Source organism: Sus scrofa, chromosome 16 (assembly GCF_000003025.6).
Source record: "Sus scrofa isolate TJ Tabasco breed Duroc chromosome 16, Sscrofa11.1, whole genome shotgun sequence".
In the NCBI taxonomy this organism is placed as follows: Eukaryota; Metazoa; Chordata; class Mammalia; order Artiodactyla; family Suidae; genus Sus; species Sus scrofa.
In genome coordinates, this window is record NC_010458.4 from 21,224,649 (window position 1) to 21,246,042 (window position 21,394).

The 21,394-nt window shown below is 42.1% G+C and overlaps 2 protein-coding genes across 2 annotated transcripts in view; both read left to right on the top strand.

Moving 5' to 3' along the window:
* SPEF2 (sperm flagellar 2) overlaps positions 1–21,394 on the top strand; it is a 176,129-nt gene that overhangs the window by 136,186 nt on the left and 18,549 nt on the right. The window contains 5 exon segments of the mRNA NM_001044561.1: positions 627–703; positions 706–764; positions 4,061–4,290; positions 16,990–17,096; positions 17,780–17,962. Coding sequence (NP_001038026.1) covers positions 627–703; positions 706–764; positions 4,061–4,290; positions 16,990–17,096; positions 17,780–17,962 — 656 coding nt within the window.
* Positions 13,627–16,044, top strand: LOC106508146. Its single transcript, XM_021076632.1, has 4 exons — positions 13,627–13,920; positions 14,038–14,246; positions 14,343–14,466; positions 14,557–16,044. The coding sequence occupies exons 1-4, from the start codon at positions 13,634–13,636 to the stop codon at positions 14,909–14,911; spliced, it is 975 nt and encodes a 324-aa protein (XP_020932291.1). The 5' UTR covers positions 13,627–13,633; the 3' UTR covers positions 14,912–16,044.

The window sequence follows — 21,394 nt, forward strand, 5'->3', positions numbered from 1 at the left end:
TGGCTACAGCTCCGATTCAACTCCTAGCCTGGGAACCTCCATATGCCGCAGGAGCGGCCCAAGAAATAGCAGCAACAACAACAACAAAAGACAAAAAAGACAAAAAAAAGAAAAAAAAAAAAAAAGAAAAAAGAAAAAGCAGAGAGGAAAGATCAGACGTGTTTTAGAGGAAAATCTGCAGACCTCGCTGTGTGCCCAGAACAGCAATGAGCCCTGGGACCATGGGCTTCACGCTCCTCTACGCAGTGCTGAGAAATACAATAGCATCACCTTCCCAAGGTTGTAAGAAGGGAAATCAAGAGACTCAGTAGCGTTCCCCTCTTTGAAATTCAGAAATGATCTGTTTGTGCTTTACCATTCCAATTTACCAAAGGGTATATTGCTCTAAAGTCAATACATGTGGAGCGGAGTTATAATTTTAGTTTAAATAAACTGGCAAGTGACTCTACCACAACTTGTTTTGCTTCTGAGTGGGATAGGGTATTAGTCATCCGTGTTGGTGTGTTAAATGTGTGCCTAACACTTCACCAATTAAAGCATAATTGGTTCAAAGTTGAATTTGGTTCATCAGAAAATGCATGACTTATAATACAATTTTAAAAATCCTTATTTCCCTCTCTAAATAGAGAGAGCCACACAGTTCCGACTTGAGCTGATAAAGACAAAAGCGTTGGCATTCCTGGAAGATTTAGTAACGAAGGCGGTGATGTATACAAACTCATGGAAAAGTGGCTCGGTGAGAGGTACTTGAATGAAATGGCCAGGTAAAGGACATGTGACTTAACTTTTTAAAAATGTTTACTTTGTTAATTCCCGAAGACCAAAGTTGAGAAGATTTTTTAAGGTGTTTACAAATGTGAATTATATTCACAGATAGAAATGTTGACCTTTTGGCAAACCATATCTGCATTTCTATTGAGTCTTTTTAGTAAATCATGTATCAAAGGGTGCTGCTGCAATGTCTGGTTTTGCACATGATTTATGAGTTTGGTTTTCACACTGCTCAGTGAGGACCTTGGTTTGCAAGGTGAGATTATTGGTAACTAAAAAAGAATTTTTAGGACTAGTGTAATGTACCACACCTTGCTACTGCAAGATGTATTGTTAGCCAGGGCCAGTTAATGAGAGATGAAGTCATTCACTGGAATGTCTGACCCATGAGGCTGCTTCTCTTGTGACAGCCAGTTCTGCTCTTCTGTCGGGTTCCAAAGGCTTTCCAGACTCTCTTTGCTAGTGACGGGCAGTGAGTCTCATCCTCTTCATTCTCCCCTGAAAGAGGCAGGTCAACAGGGCAGAAAGAGCTCTCATCAGAGAGTCAGGAGACAGATGGGGATTCTGTCCTTGTCCACAAATGACAGCATGCATAACTGCTTTGGGCCCCACAGGGCCTCATCTACGAAAGAAAACACTCCAACCAGACTATTTTAGAGGTTTCTACTAGATCTAGATTCTGTGCTACACTACAGTTAGCAATAAACATTGACTGAAAATTTGGAAGCTGCTGCATAACCTAGGATGCAAATGACAAGTATTCTCAGAAGCAACAATGGCCAGCTTGAAGAAGGTCCTTGTGGTTTGTTTTCTCCATCCCGGTCTCATAATGAAAGTTCTATTCTAAAATCCTCAGCCTAGTTGTTTATATCTGTTGCCCTAGAGGAAAACGCAATCACACACATGCACACACACCCCTCAGCCTGGTGCCCTCGCTGCAGTAATGCCTAAAATGATTTGACTCCTAGAAGAGCCAGGTCAGTTACTCATCAGCATCGTGGAGCCGTGATGCTCAGTTCTGTTCTCTGCCTGTCGCTTGCAAGCGAAAACATATCTTCCTTCCTTCCTTAGGATTCGCAGCGCCCATCTATGTGGTGGTCGAGTTTAAATGCTTCTTTTTTTTATCAGAGAGACTCATGTTTCTCAGATTTATTTTGCGTGTAGCTATCTCTCTGACATCTGAATGTGGCCACAGGAAGTTAAAACCTAGAACCGTTCAGTTATGCTTTCTGTTCTGGTTCTTGCAAAAATTCTCCAGCGATAAGAAAAAAAAGAAAAGGAAGATCCTTTGAATTTATAATTCCACTTTTCATTTTCCTGGCATTTTTTTTCCCTAGCCCTTTTTGAGGTTCTCTTGGTTACCTTCCACTAGATGGCGCACTTATTTTGATATTCTGGTTGTGGCTGGGTCCCTCCTCACTCAGGGTTGTAAACTCAACAGCTACCCAGTGCCCCTCTCCTCTGCACACAAACACCATCAAGCAAAACTACCTAGATCAAACATACTATGTGGACATTCACAAATACAGAATATTGGCGTGGACATCAAGATAGTCTCTTGAAAGAAAACAACTCATACTATTTTTTAAAGTTTGCAGTGTATGAATATTTGGCATCCCTAAACTATATGAGCAGATTAAATAGGCATTTTTTTTCTGCCATGTTCAAACTTGATTGCAAGATATAAAGAAGATTCTTTCTATAACACAATGATATTGTATTTATGATCATGTATAAAACTTCTCTGGCCTTTAAAGTGCCCTTTAATTAGGGCCATTACTGTAATCCCCAGTAGAGCCTCAATCCATGCCCTGTGTGATTTCACATTAATAACCATAGGTATGCAGTTGTGTGTTACTGGCTCTATTGCAAAGATGAGGAAGTCAGCTTGAGTCACACACCCAAGGACCCCTGGCTGAAGAGGGGTCTGGAATGGGAGTTCAGCTTCTATGCGTCTCCCCACCATAGCACAGTGGTTCTGAACTACTGCTGCTCATACCACACGATGTAGCTGGGCACTGTTATTCTCCAAGAAGGTAGCAAAGCACTGTCAATGGACTACCTCGTCAGTCCATTCTGTCAGGTGTATCCTAGGTAGCATCAAGCTCTTTGATGTAAAGTCAGAGAAAAGCCACTTTTCTAGAAACCCATTATCAAATTTAACTGACTTTACATATAATTTGTCCTGATTCCAAATACATGTGTTATTCTAACAACCATATTTTACAGGTTTTTCTGTTGTATAACCTTATTTCAGTTAATACTTAGAATGATATATTTATCTCTTGAAAAAATCTTGCTTATTATAGTAAAATATGTTCTAATACTAGTGAAACCATCTTAGTGAAATCTCTTTTTGTTGAGCTTTATATAAAATGTGTGACTATTAGCCTTGTAATGGAAGCATATATTTTGTTCCTAATTTACATTTATTTACCTTTTTACAAATGGACTTGAGAAATTAGAAATTTTTTGTTATTATTATTCTGTTTATTTTTTAATAGTTATTTCCCCAATACAATTTTTTTTTCCTACTGTACAGCATGGTGACCCAGTTACACATACATGTACACATTCTATTTTTGCACATTATCAGGTTCCATCATAAGTGACTAGGCATAGTTCCCAGTGCTACACAGCAGGATCTCATTGCTAAGTCATTCCAAAGGCAATAGTTTGTATCTGTTAACCCCAAGCTCCCCAACCACCCCACTCCCTCCCCCTCCCCCCTTGGCAACCACAAGTCTATTCTCCAAGTCTGTGATTTTCTTTTCTGTGGCAAGGTTCATTTGTGCCTTATATTAGATTCCAGATACAAATGATATCATATAGTATTTGTCTTTCTCTTTCTGACTTACTTCACTCAGTATGTGAGTCTCTAGCTCCATCCATGTTGCTGCAGATGGCATTATGTCATTCTTTTTTATGGCTGAGTAGTATTCCATTGTGTACATATATCACATCTTCCTAATCCAGTCGTCTATCGATGGACATTTGGGTTGTTTCCCTGTCTTGGCTATTGTGAATAGTGCTGCAATGAACATGCGGGTGCATGTGTCTTTTTTAAGGAAAGTTTTGTCCAGATATATGCCCAAGAGTGGGATTGCTGGGTCATACGGTAGTTCTATGTATAGATTTCTAAGGTATCTCCATACTGATTAAATTAGAATTTTTAAACATGCTAATTGATTTTCTAACTTAGTTATGTTATGTGTTAACTCCGTGTGTATGTCTAATAATCTGACAGTATCTTTAGTGGGGATCACCCTGTTCCTTTTTCCACTTTCAGTGTGGAAAAATTAACTGAGGTAGCTCGCTATCACATTGAAACATCTACCAAAATTCAGAATGAGCTTTATTTGGATCAAGAAGACTTCTTCATTAACGGCAATATCAAGGTCTTTCCAGACCCGCCTCCTCCTGTTCGTCCTCCACCTGTAGAAAAGGAGGAGAATGGCACCCTGACCATCGAGCAGCTTGACAACCTTCGAGATCAGTTCTTAGATATAGCGCCTAAAGGTAGGAGAAGTAATTGTTATGAAAAGAGCACAAAAAAAAAGGTTAAGATTAACCAAGATGGCAAACAGCACGGTTGTGTGGCACTAATATAAGCTCTTGCTTCATTCTAGTCCATCTCATGTTCGCATCATACAACATAGACCTGAATTAACTCAAGAAAACCAGTGGTTATTACTTTGGCAGGATGGTGGTCCTTAGTCCTGGTCATTCTCCTCTCCTGCTCCCCACCCCCACCGCAGGCTGCTTTGTAAATTTTAGAATGTCTCCATCTGGCATTGAGAGACAGTCTCCGTGCATACTTCTAGTTTAGGTTTTTTACTGAGATTATGACTTTGTGTTTCTCTCTCCTGCACTGGTCCAGGGAGACCAGAGAGTAGGGAATTTCGCTTTTATATTTTCCTTTTCCTTCAATATCTCATTGACCAGGAGCAGAACACTTCCTAACACCTATTTGCTTAATTGATTAAATCTGTTCACATGTAAGTGTACATGTTATTTTCTGCACACAAATTCTTTATTCCCTTTGTATTTTATCATTATGGCTCTGTAGCATCTGCATAGGCTTTTTTTAAAAAAATCAGGATCCTTCTACTCACAGATATTCATCAATGAATTCCATCAATTGATAGCACAAGTAATTCAGACAGAACGTGTGGGGTAATCATCTCCACTTTGTAGGTCAGGATAGAGTCACGGAGCACATGAGAACTTGCCTACGGTCACATATCACTCAGGACTCTTCAGGTTCAAAGGTCATGCCTCTTCTCACTGAACTAAGTTGCCTCTCATAGAGAGGTTTATCTTCCAACATCTTCTACTTACTGGAAAAAAAATCATTAGGTTTCCCTAGAGAATTATCAACTACCAATAGTCTAGTTCTAACACAATTCCAATTTCATCATGGTTGTATTTCACTTGATTTTTAAAATTCAGAATTTCCAGAAAACCACATGAGATCTCATTAGTCTAAACTTGGCTTTAAGCCTGAGACTTCCTTGCTAAGCCCAATGGGTAAAATAGGGGTAACCATATGTCCCTGGATAGACCCTTACCTTGGCACTTGTCAGCTCAGTTCATCAGCTTGGGTGGGTCTATACCTCCAAGACAGAAAGACACACACTACAGTGGTGGGTGTAACCAACTCAGGTTGACAGCATTTGGGAAGGAAGCAGCAGGTAAAAAAACAAGCAAACAAACAAAAAACGCCATCAGCAGGTACAGAAAAATTTCAGTTTTATAAAGCCAGAGCATGAGATCCCCCCAGTCCTTCAGTCAGGCAGATTCCATCCTCTTTTCCATTGTGTGGGCGTCACAATGTCTTTTTATTACATATTTCCTTCTTCAGAGCTGCTTTTGCTCTTCTTTTATCCATACTATTTTTTACAGATAATAAGAGAGCTATAAAAATTCAAAACATGAAATATAATTTGCTTTAATCCTAAACTAGGGTGACTGGAAGCAAGTCAAAATTCAAAGTGTTTTGGGAGCATTTGAGTAGGTGGAAAATGATGGACCACACATAACCCTTTCAAAAGGGATCTTTGGTATTCATGACGATAGGCTCAGTATATTCGTAGGTCCAGTCTCAAAATTGGAATATACATTTCAACTAAAAGTTTAAAAATAAATTGCAAATATCAGCTATAACTTGACATGTGTGTGTCTTAGAAGAGTAGCCCTAGAAACCGTTGGGACTAAAAGATGACAACTGATACATTTATCTATTTTCAGGGTATGGTAGAATACAACAGTTTTCAAAGTATGGTAGGAAGAGGAAGGAAGGGGAAAGAAAGAAAGGGAAGGAGAGGAGGAGGGAGATAGTTATATATATATACATATTGAAAAGTAGATGTAAAAGGAAAACCACTTGCCCTAGGGAGTTCAAGTGTAATTTGAAAAAGCAGGCAAAGAAGAAGAAGATATAAACTTTCATTTAGGTTCTTTCTGGAATAGAATCTGAACTTGATCAAAGTGCTCAAGAATACAAAGGAGAATCGGTGTGCCATGAGGTTGTCAGGAAAATATTGTGGAAAAATACCTTGGAGGGAGGAATTAAAAGAAGGAAAGAGTGATTTGACAGCAAGGACACAGGGGATATTTGAAGTTGGAGGAACAGCTGCTAGAAAATGAGTAGATAGGAGGCCTGAGTATGGATGTTCAAGGGAAGGTTGGGGACTGCTCTGCTTCTCCTTCCCCAACTGCATAAACTGTAGGAAAGCAGACGAGGAGGCCTCTCTGTCCGGGGAACCACCTTTGCCCACCCAAGCTGGAGGATTAACCCAGATTTAAGAAGCACAGTTGTAATTAATACAGAACTTACAAAGTTATATAATAATAATGGAATTGGAGGATCTTGATGGTTCAAAATGAGTTACAATCTACAGGCAGAGAGTTTAAACCCTTTTCTTTGTTATTAGCTCAATTATACTATTTGAAAAAAAAAGGAGTATATATTGCATATGGTGCCTTTTGTGAAATACTTAGCACAGTTTTGTGCAGTCTGTCCATAGAAGTAGTATTCATTGTTGGGAATTGGCTAATGTATAAAGGGAAGGCATCATCATAATCATTCCATTTTCTGCATCCCAGAGTCACAGAATTAGAGGTTCTCTGATGACATCTTAGATGTCAGGCAGTGAACGTGGGCGTTGCTCCTCCCCGAGGAAGCCCCAAAATTACCTCCCATCCTTTTCCCCATTCCCCTGGCCCCAACAGCATCCTCTGGCTTTGGTCTTTCTTCCTCGTTCTTGTGATTGTTGTCCACTGCCTTAAAGAATACACACCAATCCATCTTTCACGTGAAGATTTTGTCATATTTCTTCCAAGAATTGGAAAACAATTTTTGGTAATTACCCTAGAAATCTATAATTTCAAACGGCAGTCTTAGTTGAAGTGATAGCAGTTTCGAAAGTGGAGAGCAACTGGCTGAAAATGGTACATTTCTAAATGTGTAATCCTTCAAAACTTCCTGCTTGACCTTGAAAATTGCTGCTATTTCTAAGCCGAGAAATATGAGCATTTTCTTATAGTATTTCATATATGCCTATGCAACTTATGATATCTAAAATGCAAACTTCACTAAAATATATTAAAATATGATGAGTAAGTGAATTTTTTCTAGGGAAAAACACATATTTGCACATACAGCCAACATGTTGCTATAGCTACAGCAAGATATTTTAGCTATTTTACCAGTGGTAATGTCATTAAGTTACCTTTTGTAACTTTTAACCTTGCTACATGAATAAAATTATTGAGGGAAATGGATAATCTTTCATTAAAACAAGTGACTGGATAATGCTTTTGAGTAACTAGTATCAGGGCACTAATGGAAAGAACTAAAGCTTAAGAGTTTTGCTGAGCATTGGTTAACCCACATGAAAATTAAGTCTTCATTAAGACAGTCCTTACTGAAAATCATGTAAAATTGAAAATGCATCATATTCGACCATGTTCATATTCATCACTCCTCTCCTACCACTTGTGATCACTCTAAATCTCTTTTGGTAAAGGTAGTGATTAGACATGAAATACTATTTGTTGATTGTCACGAATGTGCCAGAAAAAAATGACCTTGCAGGTGATAATCATACAAGATCGTGCAAAATGTAATAAAACAACGTGTCATGCTAGCATTTTTCTTGCCACCCAGCAAAGATCTATACTTTGGAATTTTAGGAGCAGCTTAAGTAAGAGACAGCCTGAATCACCAAGACGTTCTTTGCACCTAACTCTCCCAGGAGTCATTCTCATGAGCATACTCCCCAGCCCAGAAGGGATTTAGGGAGTATTTTCGAAATTGCAATAGCGGATATTGACATGGGGTCAGCCCCCATCTAGCATTTCCGTGTTTATTCTTGCCCGTGGCTGGATGAGGAAGACGACCCGTCCATGGGGAGGAGAGTCAGATGGCTCTTTTCAAACCCACCTCTTGTCAAAGACTGGGATATAATCTTGAGCAAGTTATTTAATCTCTTTTTGTCACATTTTTCTCATCTAGAAAATGGGATATTTCATGAGGTTGTTTGAAGCATCAAAGCAATTACAGGCTTTAAAAATTGAAGGGCTTTAAAAGTGCCTGGCACATAGAATGTGAAATTTTAGTGTGATATAAACCACATCCCTTAATTACATAATTAACAGCCATATTACATTATAATGTCATAAGTAACACTGTACAATATTGGTATGAACCATGCTTCTTATTATCCAAAACGTTAGCTCTGTATCCTGAAGCTACCCATATCCTAAGAGGCACCTGCAGTGTTACCCTAGAACAATCCCAGAAAAAAACCACAACACCTCATGGAACTTGAACCATGAGCTACATAGCTCCCTGGGGACTGTAAGCATCCAAAACAAAAGCATTTTGTGTGTGTGTACCACAGTCATCTCCGGGCAGGTACATCTTGTCCCAAACATCAACTACCAAGCACATCAGCAAGACAGCCCTTCACCAGTGAAAGCAATTTGGAGTCTGTTGAAACCAGAACACTTTAGTTCCAATCTCCCCACTTAAACCATAAGAACTCCTTTTCCCTGTAAGCTCATCAGTACTCCATGTAATGTCTGTAGAGATTCAGTTCTTAGCTATTGGGCTTCTGCTGAGAAGCTAGCTGGAGAAAACACAATCCAGAAAATTCTATACCTTCACTCCTTCTTCAAGAGAAGCAGTGTGTAGTTGTTTCATGGCCTGTAACTTTGCTCTAAAAGCTGACAAAAATCCCTCCTTCAAACCCCTCTTAGCGATGTTTAGACTCAGTAACTGGTATCAGAGACAAAGGGAATAGACTCAGGAACTTTAGGCTATAGTGGCCAAACTAGATCACCCAGCAATATGGTTTTTACAGGAATTCAAGGAGGAAGTAGTTGTTGCTGCCTGTGGAGATCAGCACACGGTTTAGCCCATAGGAAACTTTCGGACAGAACCTTCCAGGAAGCGCAGCAGAGGCAGGGGATTCCAGGCATGGGGGAAATTGGAATTGACATTGAGGTTTTATGGTTGCATGACATATTTAGGGAACAGACAACAGACAGTCAGGGTGGGCAGCAGGAAATGAGGGCCACAAAGATCTTGTGGCCAAGATGTTAAGACTCAGGTGGCACCCAAAGGACTTCCAGGAGAGAATCATCAAAGGCGTTAAGGGCCAAAGGATGTGGAAATTGGATTAGAAGGAGGATATTCTGTATTTGTATCTCAGAGTATCAGGTGCTACCATCTCCACCCAAAACCTCAACTAAGCAAGGGGCAGGGGTGAGGCACCTGGGTCATTGCCTGAAAAGAGTAATTAGAAAGTTCTGTAGGTTTTCCTAGGCTCAGTATCTCTGAGAAAATTTTCAAACTATGATACTATTTATTTGCAGGTAAAAAAAGCCCCCTAATTTGATCTGAAAAAGAAATTAAATTAATCTGATGTTTATACAAATCAAGAAATGCAGAAAGAGTTCTTAGAAAAGGTCTAATAGAGATGGATCGATGTTAGTAACAGGTATATCTCGCTAGGTGGCAAAATCTAGGAATTAGAGCAAAAAGGAGTGTGGCCTCCAGGCACCCTGTGGTTCTCTCAGCGGGTGGACTCCTCCTGCTGGCTCGGGTTCAGATCACAGAAATGCAGTAGCAGATCTAGAAGCCTTTGGACCTAGTAAGACTGGGCAGTTTTATGTGTCTCTTGTCTCTTCAGGAGGAAACATATTCTTATGAAGCCAGAGAATTCACCTTAGGCAAATGAAAGTGTGTGCTCAGAATTCAAGGGAGCATCCTTTGGACAATTCTGCCCATAAAACTAAAAACATAAAAGCTAGCTAGATCAGTAGTGAAAGCTCCTTTAGCAACAAGAGTCTGCTTTGGTCATGCATCTGTTCATGGATCCACCAGAGTTCCTGTGTGCAGTATGGGCACCAGGCATGGCCCAAAAGGCCTGATGCTGAGAGGCTTAAAAATTACCCAACGAGGAGTTCCTGTCATGGCTCAGTGGTTAATGAATCCTACTAGGACCCATGAGGTTGCAGGTTCGATCCCTGGCCTCATTCAGTGGGTTAAGGATCCGTGAGCTATGGTGTAGGTCACGGACGTGCCTCGGATCTGGTGCTGGCTGTGGCTGTGGTGTAGGCCAGCGGCTACAGCTCTGATTAGACCCCTAGCCTGGAAACCTCCATATGCCACAGATGAGGCCCTACAAAGACCAAAAAAAGGAAAAAAAAAAGAAAGAAAAGAAAAGTACCCGAAGTGGAGGTGAGACAATGGAGGCAGTGGGTACCAACCACAAAGAGGCTTGGTTTAAATGAAAACAGCAATACTTAGGAGTTGCGAAAAAAACAAAAACAGGGCTTTGTTTTAACAACAACTATAAAAGGACTAGGTAAATGGCAAGCTGAAAGTTAGATGCAAGTAGGCTAAGAAAAGCAGAGGCAGATTAACTAATAGCAAAATTTTCAATTCAAAGATATTGAGAGATACAAAATCAAGAAAATCAATTCAGGAGTTCCTGTTGTGGCTCAGTGGGTTAAGAACCTGACACGGTGTCCATGAGGTTGTAGGTTTGATCCCTGGCCTTGCTCAGTGGGTTAGGGATCTCGAATTGCCATAAGTTGCAGTGTAGGTCGCAGATGCACCTCGGATCTGGCATTGCTGTGGCTATGGTGTAGGCCAGCAGCTACAGCTCCAATTCAACCCCTAGCCTGGGAACTTCCATATGCCACAGGTGTGGGCCTAAAATGAAAAAAAAAAAAAAAATCAATTCGGAAAGGAGATTTATTTTCTTAAACAACCACCTAGTGACCAGAGGTCATCCCACACATGATGGAGCAAATAAGAAGCAAGTGTGGTTCTGTCAGAAGAGCTTAAAATCGGAGTTCCCATCGTGGCGCAGTGGTTAACAAATCCGACTAGGAACCGTGAGGTTGCGGGTTCGGTCCCTGCCCTTGCTCAGTGGGTTAACGATCCGGCGTTGCCGTGAGCTGTGGTATAGGTTGCAGACGCGGCTCAGATCCTGCGTTGCTGTGGCTCTGGCGTAGGCCGGTGGCTACAGCTCCGATTCAACCCCTAGCCTGGGAACCTCCATATGCCGCGAGAGTGGCCCAAGAAATAGCAAAAAAAAAAAAAAAAAAAGAAGAAGAGCTTAAAATCCAGTCAAGGAGTGAAAGCCTGAGACCCTAAAGCAGTGAAGTGAAGCGAAACACCAAGTGTGTGTGTCCAGATGAGCTGCTTTAATATAACGTTGCACAAACACACATTCCCAGCTGCACTGTGCTGTGAAATAGGTACTGTGTCATCTACTGATGAGGAGTCTCACCGAAGCTGTAGGAGAAGGGAAATTGATGGTCTAGGCTCCCTGCCTTCAGGGAGAAACTGGGATTTTAGGATGTCATTTTGTGTAAGTGTAATTATTTTGTCCTTTCATCCATCCAGATAAATCAATATTCTTCTCTCTGACACATAATCCAATGAGTATCAAAACTGAGATCTTTAGGGAAAAGCAAAAGATGAGGCGTGAGGCATCCTTTACAAAAACACCCAGAAAGGACCGCCTGTTGGTAGCAAGTTGATTCTGCCACCGCCACTAAAGGTGGGGCTGAGGTGGGAGGGATGAGGTGTCAGAGCAAACCCAGCAGACACACTGCCCTGCACGGCCCGCCTGTGACTCTTTCTTCTCACCATGGGAAGGAAATGACAGCCAAAGGGTCCCTCTCCTGAGCAGAGTAACAGATTCTAGAGGAGAGGAGACCATGGCAGCCTTTGCCACAGGAGAAACCTGTCCTGTGAAGTGTGTAAATATGGGGGGCTGGGTGAGACTGCCTACTGGTGAACCCCCACTCCCCATGGATGGCCGCTGTGACACTGGACACGTTAATTAACCTCTCTGTGCCCTAGGGTTTTTTTTTTTTTTTAATCCACAAAATGGTGATTGTTCCTAGGAATTGGTCCACTTTTTTAGCTATAAAATCGAGATACTGGAACCTGAGGGTTAAGAGCTATAAAGCACTGACCTGATAAGTAGTGGGCATTCGCTAGAATTTTCCCAGAATTGATGAGCAAACGTGGAGGGACAGGGATTAAGCAACACTGCAGGTCAGTAGGGGTGATTACTTAAAATAACAACACTGAGTTATTTTAAAGACAGGGATCCTCCAGACGGCGGGCGTCGAGTCACCAAAAAGCAGAAAAGGCCTCGGACGCTTGACCACTACCTTCCAAAGAGGAACAATCAATTTTTGAAAATCTGGCTTAAAAAATATCCATGGCTTGTATATGATGAGATTCTGAATATCATGTTCTGCGGCCTGTGTCGTAAGCATGGAGTGAGGTCGAAGGGAAATCAAGTGAGCTTTTTTTACGGCACCGACAACTTCAGGGCTGAATTTCTCAACGCGCATCATCTCAGCGAGGCTCACGCCAAGGCTTCGCTCACGGAAGCGACAAGCGGTTCTCCAGGGAGCAGAGCTCCCACGGAGCTGATGGTGAGGGCCATGAGCAAGGTCACCCTGGGGAGGGTGGAGAACTTGTTCCGATCCTGCCACGCCATCGCCAAGACCGGACGGCCCCTCGAAGATTTCATCTGGATGTGCACGTTGGATGACATGAAGGGCGTGGATCTTGGGCCGGTATTCAGAACTAACACATCGGCCAGAACATTTACATATTTTATCGCTGAAGTAGAACGGAGAACTCTGAGAGAGAAATTACAGACGAGTAAGTTCTTCTCCATCATCAGGGACGGGATGACAGACAGTTCAGTTGAGGAGGCTGAACTCGTGTACGTGCAGTTCGCACGCGCAGGGCAGGTGCACTGCCAAATCGTTGGGGTACAGACGGTGGAAGAGAAGGACCCCCCGGGGATCAAAAAGGCCATCGAGAAAACCCTGGAGAGAAATCTTCAACTTCGGCTGGCGAACCAAGACTGGGCAAAGAAACTGGTTGGTTTCGGAAGTGACGGTGCCCCTGGCCCGGAGGGAGAGAAGAGTCGCAGGGTGGCCCTGCTTTTAAGAGACCTCCAGCCACGTGTGCTGGCCGTCTATTGCTTTGCCCATCATCTTGAGCTGTCTTACAAGGCGGTGTTCCAGAGCGTTCCCCTGTACAACGATGTCACGCGCCTTCTCCACAGCCTTCACCGCTTCCATCACAATTCTCCCGTTCCCACGAGTTCTCTGATAACTGCCTTCAAAAGCCTTCCCCTTCGACCTGGGACGCCATCTCCAGTAGATGGCCGGAGGTGGCTTCGGGGATTACAGGCTGCCCTCCAGAACTTTCTCAAAGGGTATCCAGCAATTGTCCAGCACCTGCTCTCGGTAAGTAATTTTGAAACGCCTTACTATTTTAGTTTTTCAGAATAAAGAAAATCCTTTTATGGAGCAATTTGACATCATAACTGTGAGAAAGAGAAACCCCTCTTTTATTCCCAACCCCTGGTTACAGACCGATGAAGGCGGAAGTGACACGAGTCATCAGAAAGCCAAAGAACTTCTAGATGTCCTTCTCCAAGCAGACATTGTTAAATTTGTCCACTTCTTGGTGGATGTCATTAACGTCCTAAGCCTTCTGTCCCACGTCATTCAGAACAGAAATTCTTCAATTGCTGATATATTTGCCACCTTAGAGTCCACACTGGAAATGCTCAGAATATATCAAACAAGGTGAGGAGTCAGGGACGCGGAGGGTCTGTCGAACTAGACAGTTCAACTTGGGAAATCATTTGCCAGGTGCTTTTGCATTTAATTGTCTCTTGGGGGGGGATTTGTTTTCCCACCCAGACCAGGGCCAAAAGAACGTCGGGTGGAATCCGTCACACACTTTCATGGTAACTGCCTCGGAGGAAGGGGAAACATTTCTGACGTGAGAAACATGGTTTTAACTCATCTTATCGAGAGGCTGCAAGGCTGTTTCAGAGATGCCAGCCAAGATGTGGTGAAGGCAACCACGATTGGAAGCTTTAAACTGTGGCCTGCAAAGATAAAGCAAGGTAACCTATAAGCACGGGCTCAGAGCCTCTGCTTCCTTGATCGTCCATAGAGCGTCTTTCAGAAATGTGACTTTCCCTTTTGTGTGTTGATGGCAGAATTTGGAGAAAAAGAGGTGTCCATCCTGACTGCACATTACGAACCAATATTGGAAGCTGCTCAGGTGAAAATTGACGAAGTGGACACAGAATGGAGCATGTTGAAATTAGAGATTTACGCTAGGTGAGCCTGAGCAGCCCCCGTTGACACGTAACACGTATCTGGTAACACTGAGGCGTCGCCAACGTTTACATTTTTCATTTCTCCTCCTAGATTTCAGAATATCCGCAAACTGACCTGGGATTTTGTGAATTCTGTTTATTTGCACAAGTATCCAAACATCCTGACCCTGGTGGACCTGGTGCTGAGCCTCCCCGCCAGTTCCGCTGAGGCAGAACGCGGCTTCAGTCAGATGGAGCGCACCAACTCCCAAGTGCACGCCAAGGTCAAGGCTGATGACATGACGGATCTCCTGATAATTCAGTTGAATTCTCCAGACATTAAGAACTTTGACCCCAGGAAAGCCATTCATTTATGGAATACAAGAACACCATCTTCACCTGGTGACACAAGACCTAATTCGGATTGCTCATCCCGCTCAGAAAGCCCCGACGAAAGTGATTACTAGCGTGACAAGTGTTGACCTCACCGTGGATCGTAGCCAAAAAAACCTATTGTCAAAACCCTGAAATTTAAAAGTAGAAGTCACCAGTTTTCACATCAAGCACAAAAGGCTTTTGGCATCTTCCAGACATACAAAGCAAAAATGTCAAAGTGTGATTGTCCTCTCTTTCTAATTCTGCTTCTATAGTCACACGTTCGTTCACGTTCTTTGGGGGAGGTGTGTACTTCCAAGCAGTAGTACTATTTTGACATCATCTTTCTGAGAGTTATTCCTAAGTGTTTCCAGACTATAATTATGATTTGAGTTCCTTTAAACCCGGCTTACAATTAACTATATTTTCTGGGTAATTCCAAATGACAGTTGTATTAGATAGCTAACTTAAGACCGAATTGAAAGAGAACTTTTTTTTTGATCCATAAAATGTGTAAGCGTACCTCTTTCTGTTACTGCATTCTACGTGAAGGCCATATTATTACAGGCCTTGGTCATTTAAGTAACAAGGCCGAGTCTTAAAATAATTTTCGCATTTCATACCAAAGTCCCCAGATAAACAATTTCTCTGTAAACTGACAGTAGTTTCTTACAATGCTTTGCTTGTACCCTAGCTATTAGAGACGGTAGACATATTTTACATATCTACCAGAATTTTTAAATGCTTTGAGCCTCTCCGTGGTTTCAGTTGAGTTTATTTACGATTTGATCTTGAGGAACATGACTGATTTATTTCTAACTTACCTGAAAATCACTATGGTATCACATAAAGATCATTTTGCCAAAAATTCCACTACCTAGGAAAGTGTCCTCATCGCTCTCAAACTGGATGCTCAGGTTTGATCAAAAAGGACAGAGCATTTACTTCTGAACAACCTGCTGGATGACCAATCATAGCAAAGAAAGGAATGTTCTGCTCTTGCTACATGAAACATTACCTTCCAGCTCTTAAACGTGTATATTTGGTTTGACCGTTTGAAATTTTAAAAGGATTATTGTGCTTTCCCAAGGGTTAGAGGAAATGGCAAAGTTTATGTTGGACTTTAGAAACACTAAAAACTTAGCTATGAGAAGAACCATTTGAGATTCTACGTCTAGGTTTTACTCATTTTATTCCTGAACAAAGAAGAATAGCTTCTTTCAGCTCTGGACCTGAAAGATACCCGAATACATGTTGCAGTGTTTTCTAGCTCTAGAAGGTATCTCTGCTGTGGGAGTTAGATTCATTTATTGTGCTTTCTTAGTTCTTTTTTTTTTTCTTTAATGCATGTGCATGCAATTAGCAACAGCCTAAATAGCAATCTCTTTTGGACAAGGTAAAGTAGATTAGTGTTGAAGAGCAGAGTGCTTAAAAGTTTAGTGATCTTTTATAAAATATGTCAGAATATTTGAGCCTACTGGCTGATTATATTAGCACTTCCAACCCAGTAATAGAATCATTCAAATTTCCCTAGGTTTACAAAAACAAATTTATTCTGACCTAGAAAAGCAAAATGAGGGAGTTTCCATGTGCTTCAGAAGGTTAAGTATCCAGCATTGTCACTGCAGTGGCTCGAGTTGCTGCTGTGGCGCAGGTTCAGTCCCCAGCCCAGGAATGTCGGTATGCTGCAGATGCAGTGAAATAAAAAGAAAATAGGATAAGTATGCTACCTTGATATCAGTGGTTATGTGCATGCATTTGACACATCTTCATCCCACATCTACCAAAACATTTTACTTTTGAGCCCTACTGTATAACTGGAACCCTCGGAGAATTTTTTGAAAATTCAACCCAATCAAAGAAAAAGGTTAAAGAAGATTTCAAAGTAAAACATAAAGTTTCAGTATTTTCGCCTAATCTTGAATGATTTATTACTCAGCCCAAAAAAAAAAAAAAAAAAAAGACGTGTGACTTAGCTGAGAAACTAATGGGAGAGCATCAGGAAATTTGAAACATTTTTGTATTTTCAAAATGTCTTCTGTTTCTCTAAGGGTTAGAGTTTAAATGACTGAAGTAATTATACAGATATTCATTATTTATTCTATTTTAGCCAAAGAAACAAGGCCCTTTCACATTAAAAAACCAAAAAATGCTTCTCACTGTGTTGTAGGCGTCATAGGAAATAAAGCATTTGCTGACATTCTGCTGGACTTGGTAACCTTGAACCTTGGAACAAACAACTTTCCTAGTAGTTGGATGCACCTCACTCAACCTGAAGTAAGCTTTGATTTTGTGTGGGTTTCAAGCTTTGCGAATCCTTCTTTGATCAGTAAATCAGTAATTTTAAAATCATCAATACTTGCATAGTGTCTTAGTAGGCAGCCAGTAAAAACCTTAATGAATGAACTGCAAGTTAAGATACATGGCACATTCATGCTCAGGATTTGAAAATGAGTGATGATGCTGACAGTCAACAAAATGTCATAGAGACCCTGAGGCTCAGCCAGTGAGTTTGTATCTATTACTACCAGATGGAGTGATCCTAGCTAGTAATAGCCGATGATTCTGGCAGTGCTTGCTTTTCATCATATTCTGCTCCTGAAAAATGCATCAGAAAACACAAGGAGTATTTCCCTACAAGCTGTAGAGCCCTCCCACATTCATAACTGTCATCTTTATTCCTTTGTTGAAAGATACAAAATGTCCTGTAGTCACCAGTGTTAATTCATTGTATAATAGTCAGCAAAAAACCGCAAATGTCAAGCAAGCAAGCATGGAAACACTCTCTAGGTTCTATCTGGTGTGGACAGGTTGGTAGATTCTGAGGGCACAAAAATCAGAAGTGGCTCTATCTGCCAAGGCTCGAATCTTGCTTCCTTCCTCACTGAGAAGCGTGAGCAGATAGAGTGACAGGAGGGAGGCATACAGATGTTCCAGTGGCATTTCCTGTTTTCTTCCAGCTGCAGGAGTTAGCGTCATTACTGGTAATCAACTCGGAGTTGGTGGACTGGCGGAAATTCTTATTAGTGGCCGCGCTGCCATGGCCCATCCCTCTGGAGGAGGAGCTCCTGGAGACCCTGCAGCGGTTCAAGGCCGTGGATGAGGAGCAGTTGGGCACAGTCACTTTCGAGCAGTATCTGCAGGTCACTACCAGCACCCGGTGGCATACATCCTACCAGTGTACTTGTAACCTAAGCCATGTGTTACACTCTGATGTCACAAGGCCGGCTCTCATGGTCCCTGTCTAGCACCCAGAAGCAGCACAGGCACTGTCCAAGTCTCAGGCAGAAGTCTGCCTTCCACCCCAGGGAAGGGTCTGAAAAAGTCAGAACTGCTTGGAGAGCAAAGGATTCTGAAAGAAGTCACAGGAACCTCATGTCCTCCTGAGCTCTCACCCAGTGGTTCTCAACCTTGGCTGTATGTTAAAGTCGCCTGCAGAGCTTTTAATAAACCCAATACCCAGTACTCTCAGAGTAGCCACAACAGTTACAATGAACACGGGGAAAGGGACAGGGTTTTTTTTTTTTTTTTCTTTTTCTTTTGGTCATGAACATGGTGCATGATGAGATGGCTTTTGACAAGTTGAGTTTGGAATGTCTGTGGGAAATGCAGACAGAAACGTCCCATCTGATGTGGCGGATGCGGAAGAAAGTCGCCATGATATAGGCGGCTGTTGAATTTATGAATGGACGAGATCACCCGAGGGAGATGTGTAAACGGATGGATAGTCCAATAACGTAACCCGACCATTGGACTTGCGGGTAGGATGTACCTGGTGACCTTCACCAGAACAATTTGGGTGGAATACAGAAGCCAGATTGCAGAGGGTTAGTGAAATGAATAGGAGGTGAAGATGAGAACCGTCAATTCTTTTTTTTTTTTTTTTTTTTTTTTTTTTGTCTTTTTGTCTTTCTAGGGCCGCACCTGTGGCATATGGAGGTTCCCAGGCTAGGGGTCTAATTGAAGCTGTAGCCACTGGCCTCTGCCACAGCCGCAGCAACTCGGGATCCGAGCTGCATCTGAGACCTACATCACAGCTCATGGCACCGCCAGATCCTCAACCCACTAAGCAAGGCCAGGGATGGAAACCACATCCTCATGGATGCTAGTTGGGTTCGTGAACCACTGAGCCATGAAGGGAATCCCCTCGATGCATTTTTAAGAAGTTTGAGTAAGGAAGGAGTGGGAGGGAAATGCTATAACTAAGAAGGGCCTGGGCGACTTGACGTTCTGTCTACTAATTGAATTCGCGCCAGTGCTCATCATCTCACGTTGCTGGTAGACACGAAAAGTAGCAACATGTATGAGGTGCCAATTTTGAAACAGGGCGATCATCTCTATGTCCCCGTTTCTCATATATATTTCACCATTGAGAGATGACATCCCTTCTTATTTCTCTTTTCTTCCTTGATTAAAGGAAGACATGCTCAGAGACAGCCCTGCAGTTCCCAGGAAACTGAGCCAGAGGAAATGTCCTTTATACACTGAGGACCTTCAAGGTGAACAAGAAGGGTGCTTAGCTGATTGGGCTCTGATTTACTTCCCAAGTGAGAGCAATGTGTGAATTCGTTCACTGCCCTGGACCTGGACTTAAAACTTGTAAAGATGATTTTGTTTAAAAACGTAAATAGCAGAGCACGTCTGACTCTATTATCTTCGTGGCTTCAGATTTTTAAAAACTGGGCACCTGTGAAAGTACCAACCTTCACTGTTTATGGTATGTGCCAATTAACACAGGATATCAATTTAAACATCTTTTTGCACAAACAGGAGACAAACTTAGGTGTTAGTAATGTGTACCAAGGTGCTGAGCAAAACCAGAAAAGCTCCCTCACCAAAAGTGTGAATTTCTTAGAGAAAGTTGGCTAATGCATTAAATAGAAAATCAGAAATACCTAAGAGAACAGCACCTGGGTTTTGGGAGCAGGAGAATTTCTGAGCTCTGATTCCCTTTAAGAAGCTGGGGGAATCAGCACACTCCTAAGCGGTAGTTGTGGTGAACTTGCAATTAGTCAAAAGGAAAAAAAAAAGACACCCAATGTCCACTACGTAGGAGTCTGGGACAAGGAGGCCATTTGGAAAGGCCCACTTGACCTCCCAACGTGACTACAGATTTCCAGCACTGGCCAGATCACACACACAGAGGGGGTTTTGTTTGTTTTGTTTTTAACTTTTTTTTTCTTTTTTTCCTTTTTTTTTTTTAAGGGCTGTACCCACAGCAAATGGAAATTCCCAGGCTAGGGGTCAAATCAGGGCTGCAGCTGCCAATCTACACCACAGCCACAGCAATGCCAGATCCGAACCGAGCCGTGTCTGCGACCTACACCACAGCTCATGGCAACACCAAATTCCCAACCCACTGAACAAGGCCAGGGACTGAACCCGGGACCTCATGGATACTAGTCAGATTCATTTCCGCTGAGCCACGTCAGGAACTCCACACACAGAGTTCTTTGATGGGAATATCAACACGGTGGCTAGGGCAAACATTTATGATTTGTAGAAAATGCCACCTTAGTAGAGTAAAATAGTACAACTGCACTGCTGAAATGAAGTTCTCTGAGGAAAAGGGGAGGGCGGGGTTCTCTACTCTGCTTTTTATTTTGTCCTTTTTTCTTTTCTTTTGACTAATTGCAAGTTCACCGCAACTACCACTTAAGAGTGTGCCAAGTCCCCCAGCTTCTTAAAGGGAATCAGGTACAATGTTTGCGAAGCTGGTGGGGCTGTGTGCCTCAGCTGAGCAATGTGAGCAGAAACGTGCATCTGCCTTTGTTCCAGTCCTACTGCAGCCGTCACACGCTGGCCCCTGTCGCCTGTGGATGTTTAGTCACACTCAGGCAGAATTCTTTGATGTTGAACTCACGACTCATCCTCTGGCGGTGAGAATGGGCATTATTATAGGCTTAATGAGTCAGATGCGCTCAGATCCAAATGGCACGGCACTTAGTCTCCAAAGAAAAGTAAACTCACTTGAAGTTCTCTGGCCATATTTTAACAAACGTGTACAAAGGACATTTCCACATTTTCAGGAGAAATCACCTGATTATCCAGCAGGGCAGGATGTGGTTGACTGAACCTTTTTGCTCTATCATTTTAAACCCAACCCTTCGGTTCACGTTTAACCTTTTACACGGCAGAAATTTTCACAGATGACTATTTTCAAAAACATAAGCTCTTCTCTCGTTAGGTTCTTTTTTCTTTCCCATATGGTCCTCTTGTTTGTGAAACACTTTGAGGCAGTTTCCTAATCTATAAAATATCATCTATTTAAAAAAAGAAACTAATATTCATGACCTCTTAGTTTAAAGAAACAGGGAAAATTCCTTGCACTGAAACAACTGGCTGTGGAATGAGCAGTTGTTGAGAAACGGGGGAGGAGTAGGAATCCCATCTCTTTTCTTTATTTCCTTTAGTTTCTTTTAATAGTTCCTCCTTATCATCAGTTTTCAGCAATTTGATTACTGTATTCCTCACTGTGTTTTGTTTTTTTTTTTCATATTTCTTTTGCTTGGGGTTCACTGAGCTTCTTGACTGTGAGATTGTAGTTTTTGTCAAATTTGGAAAGTTTGGGGGTT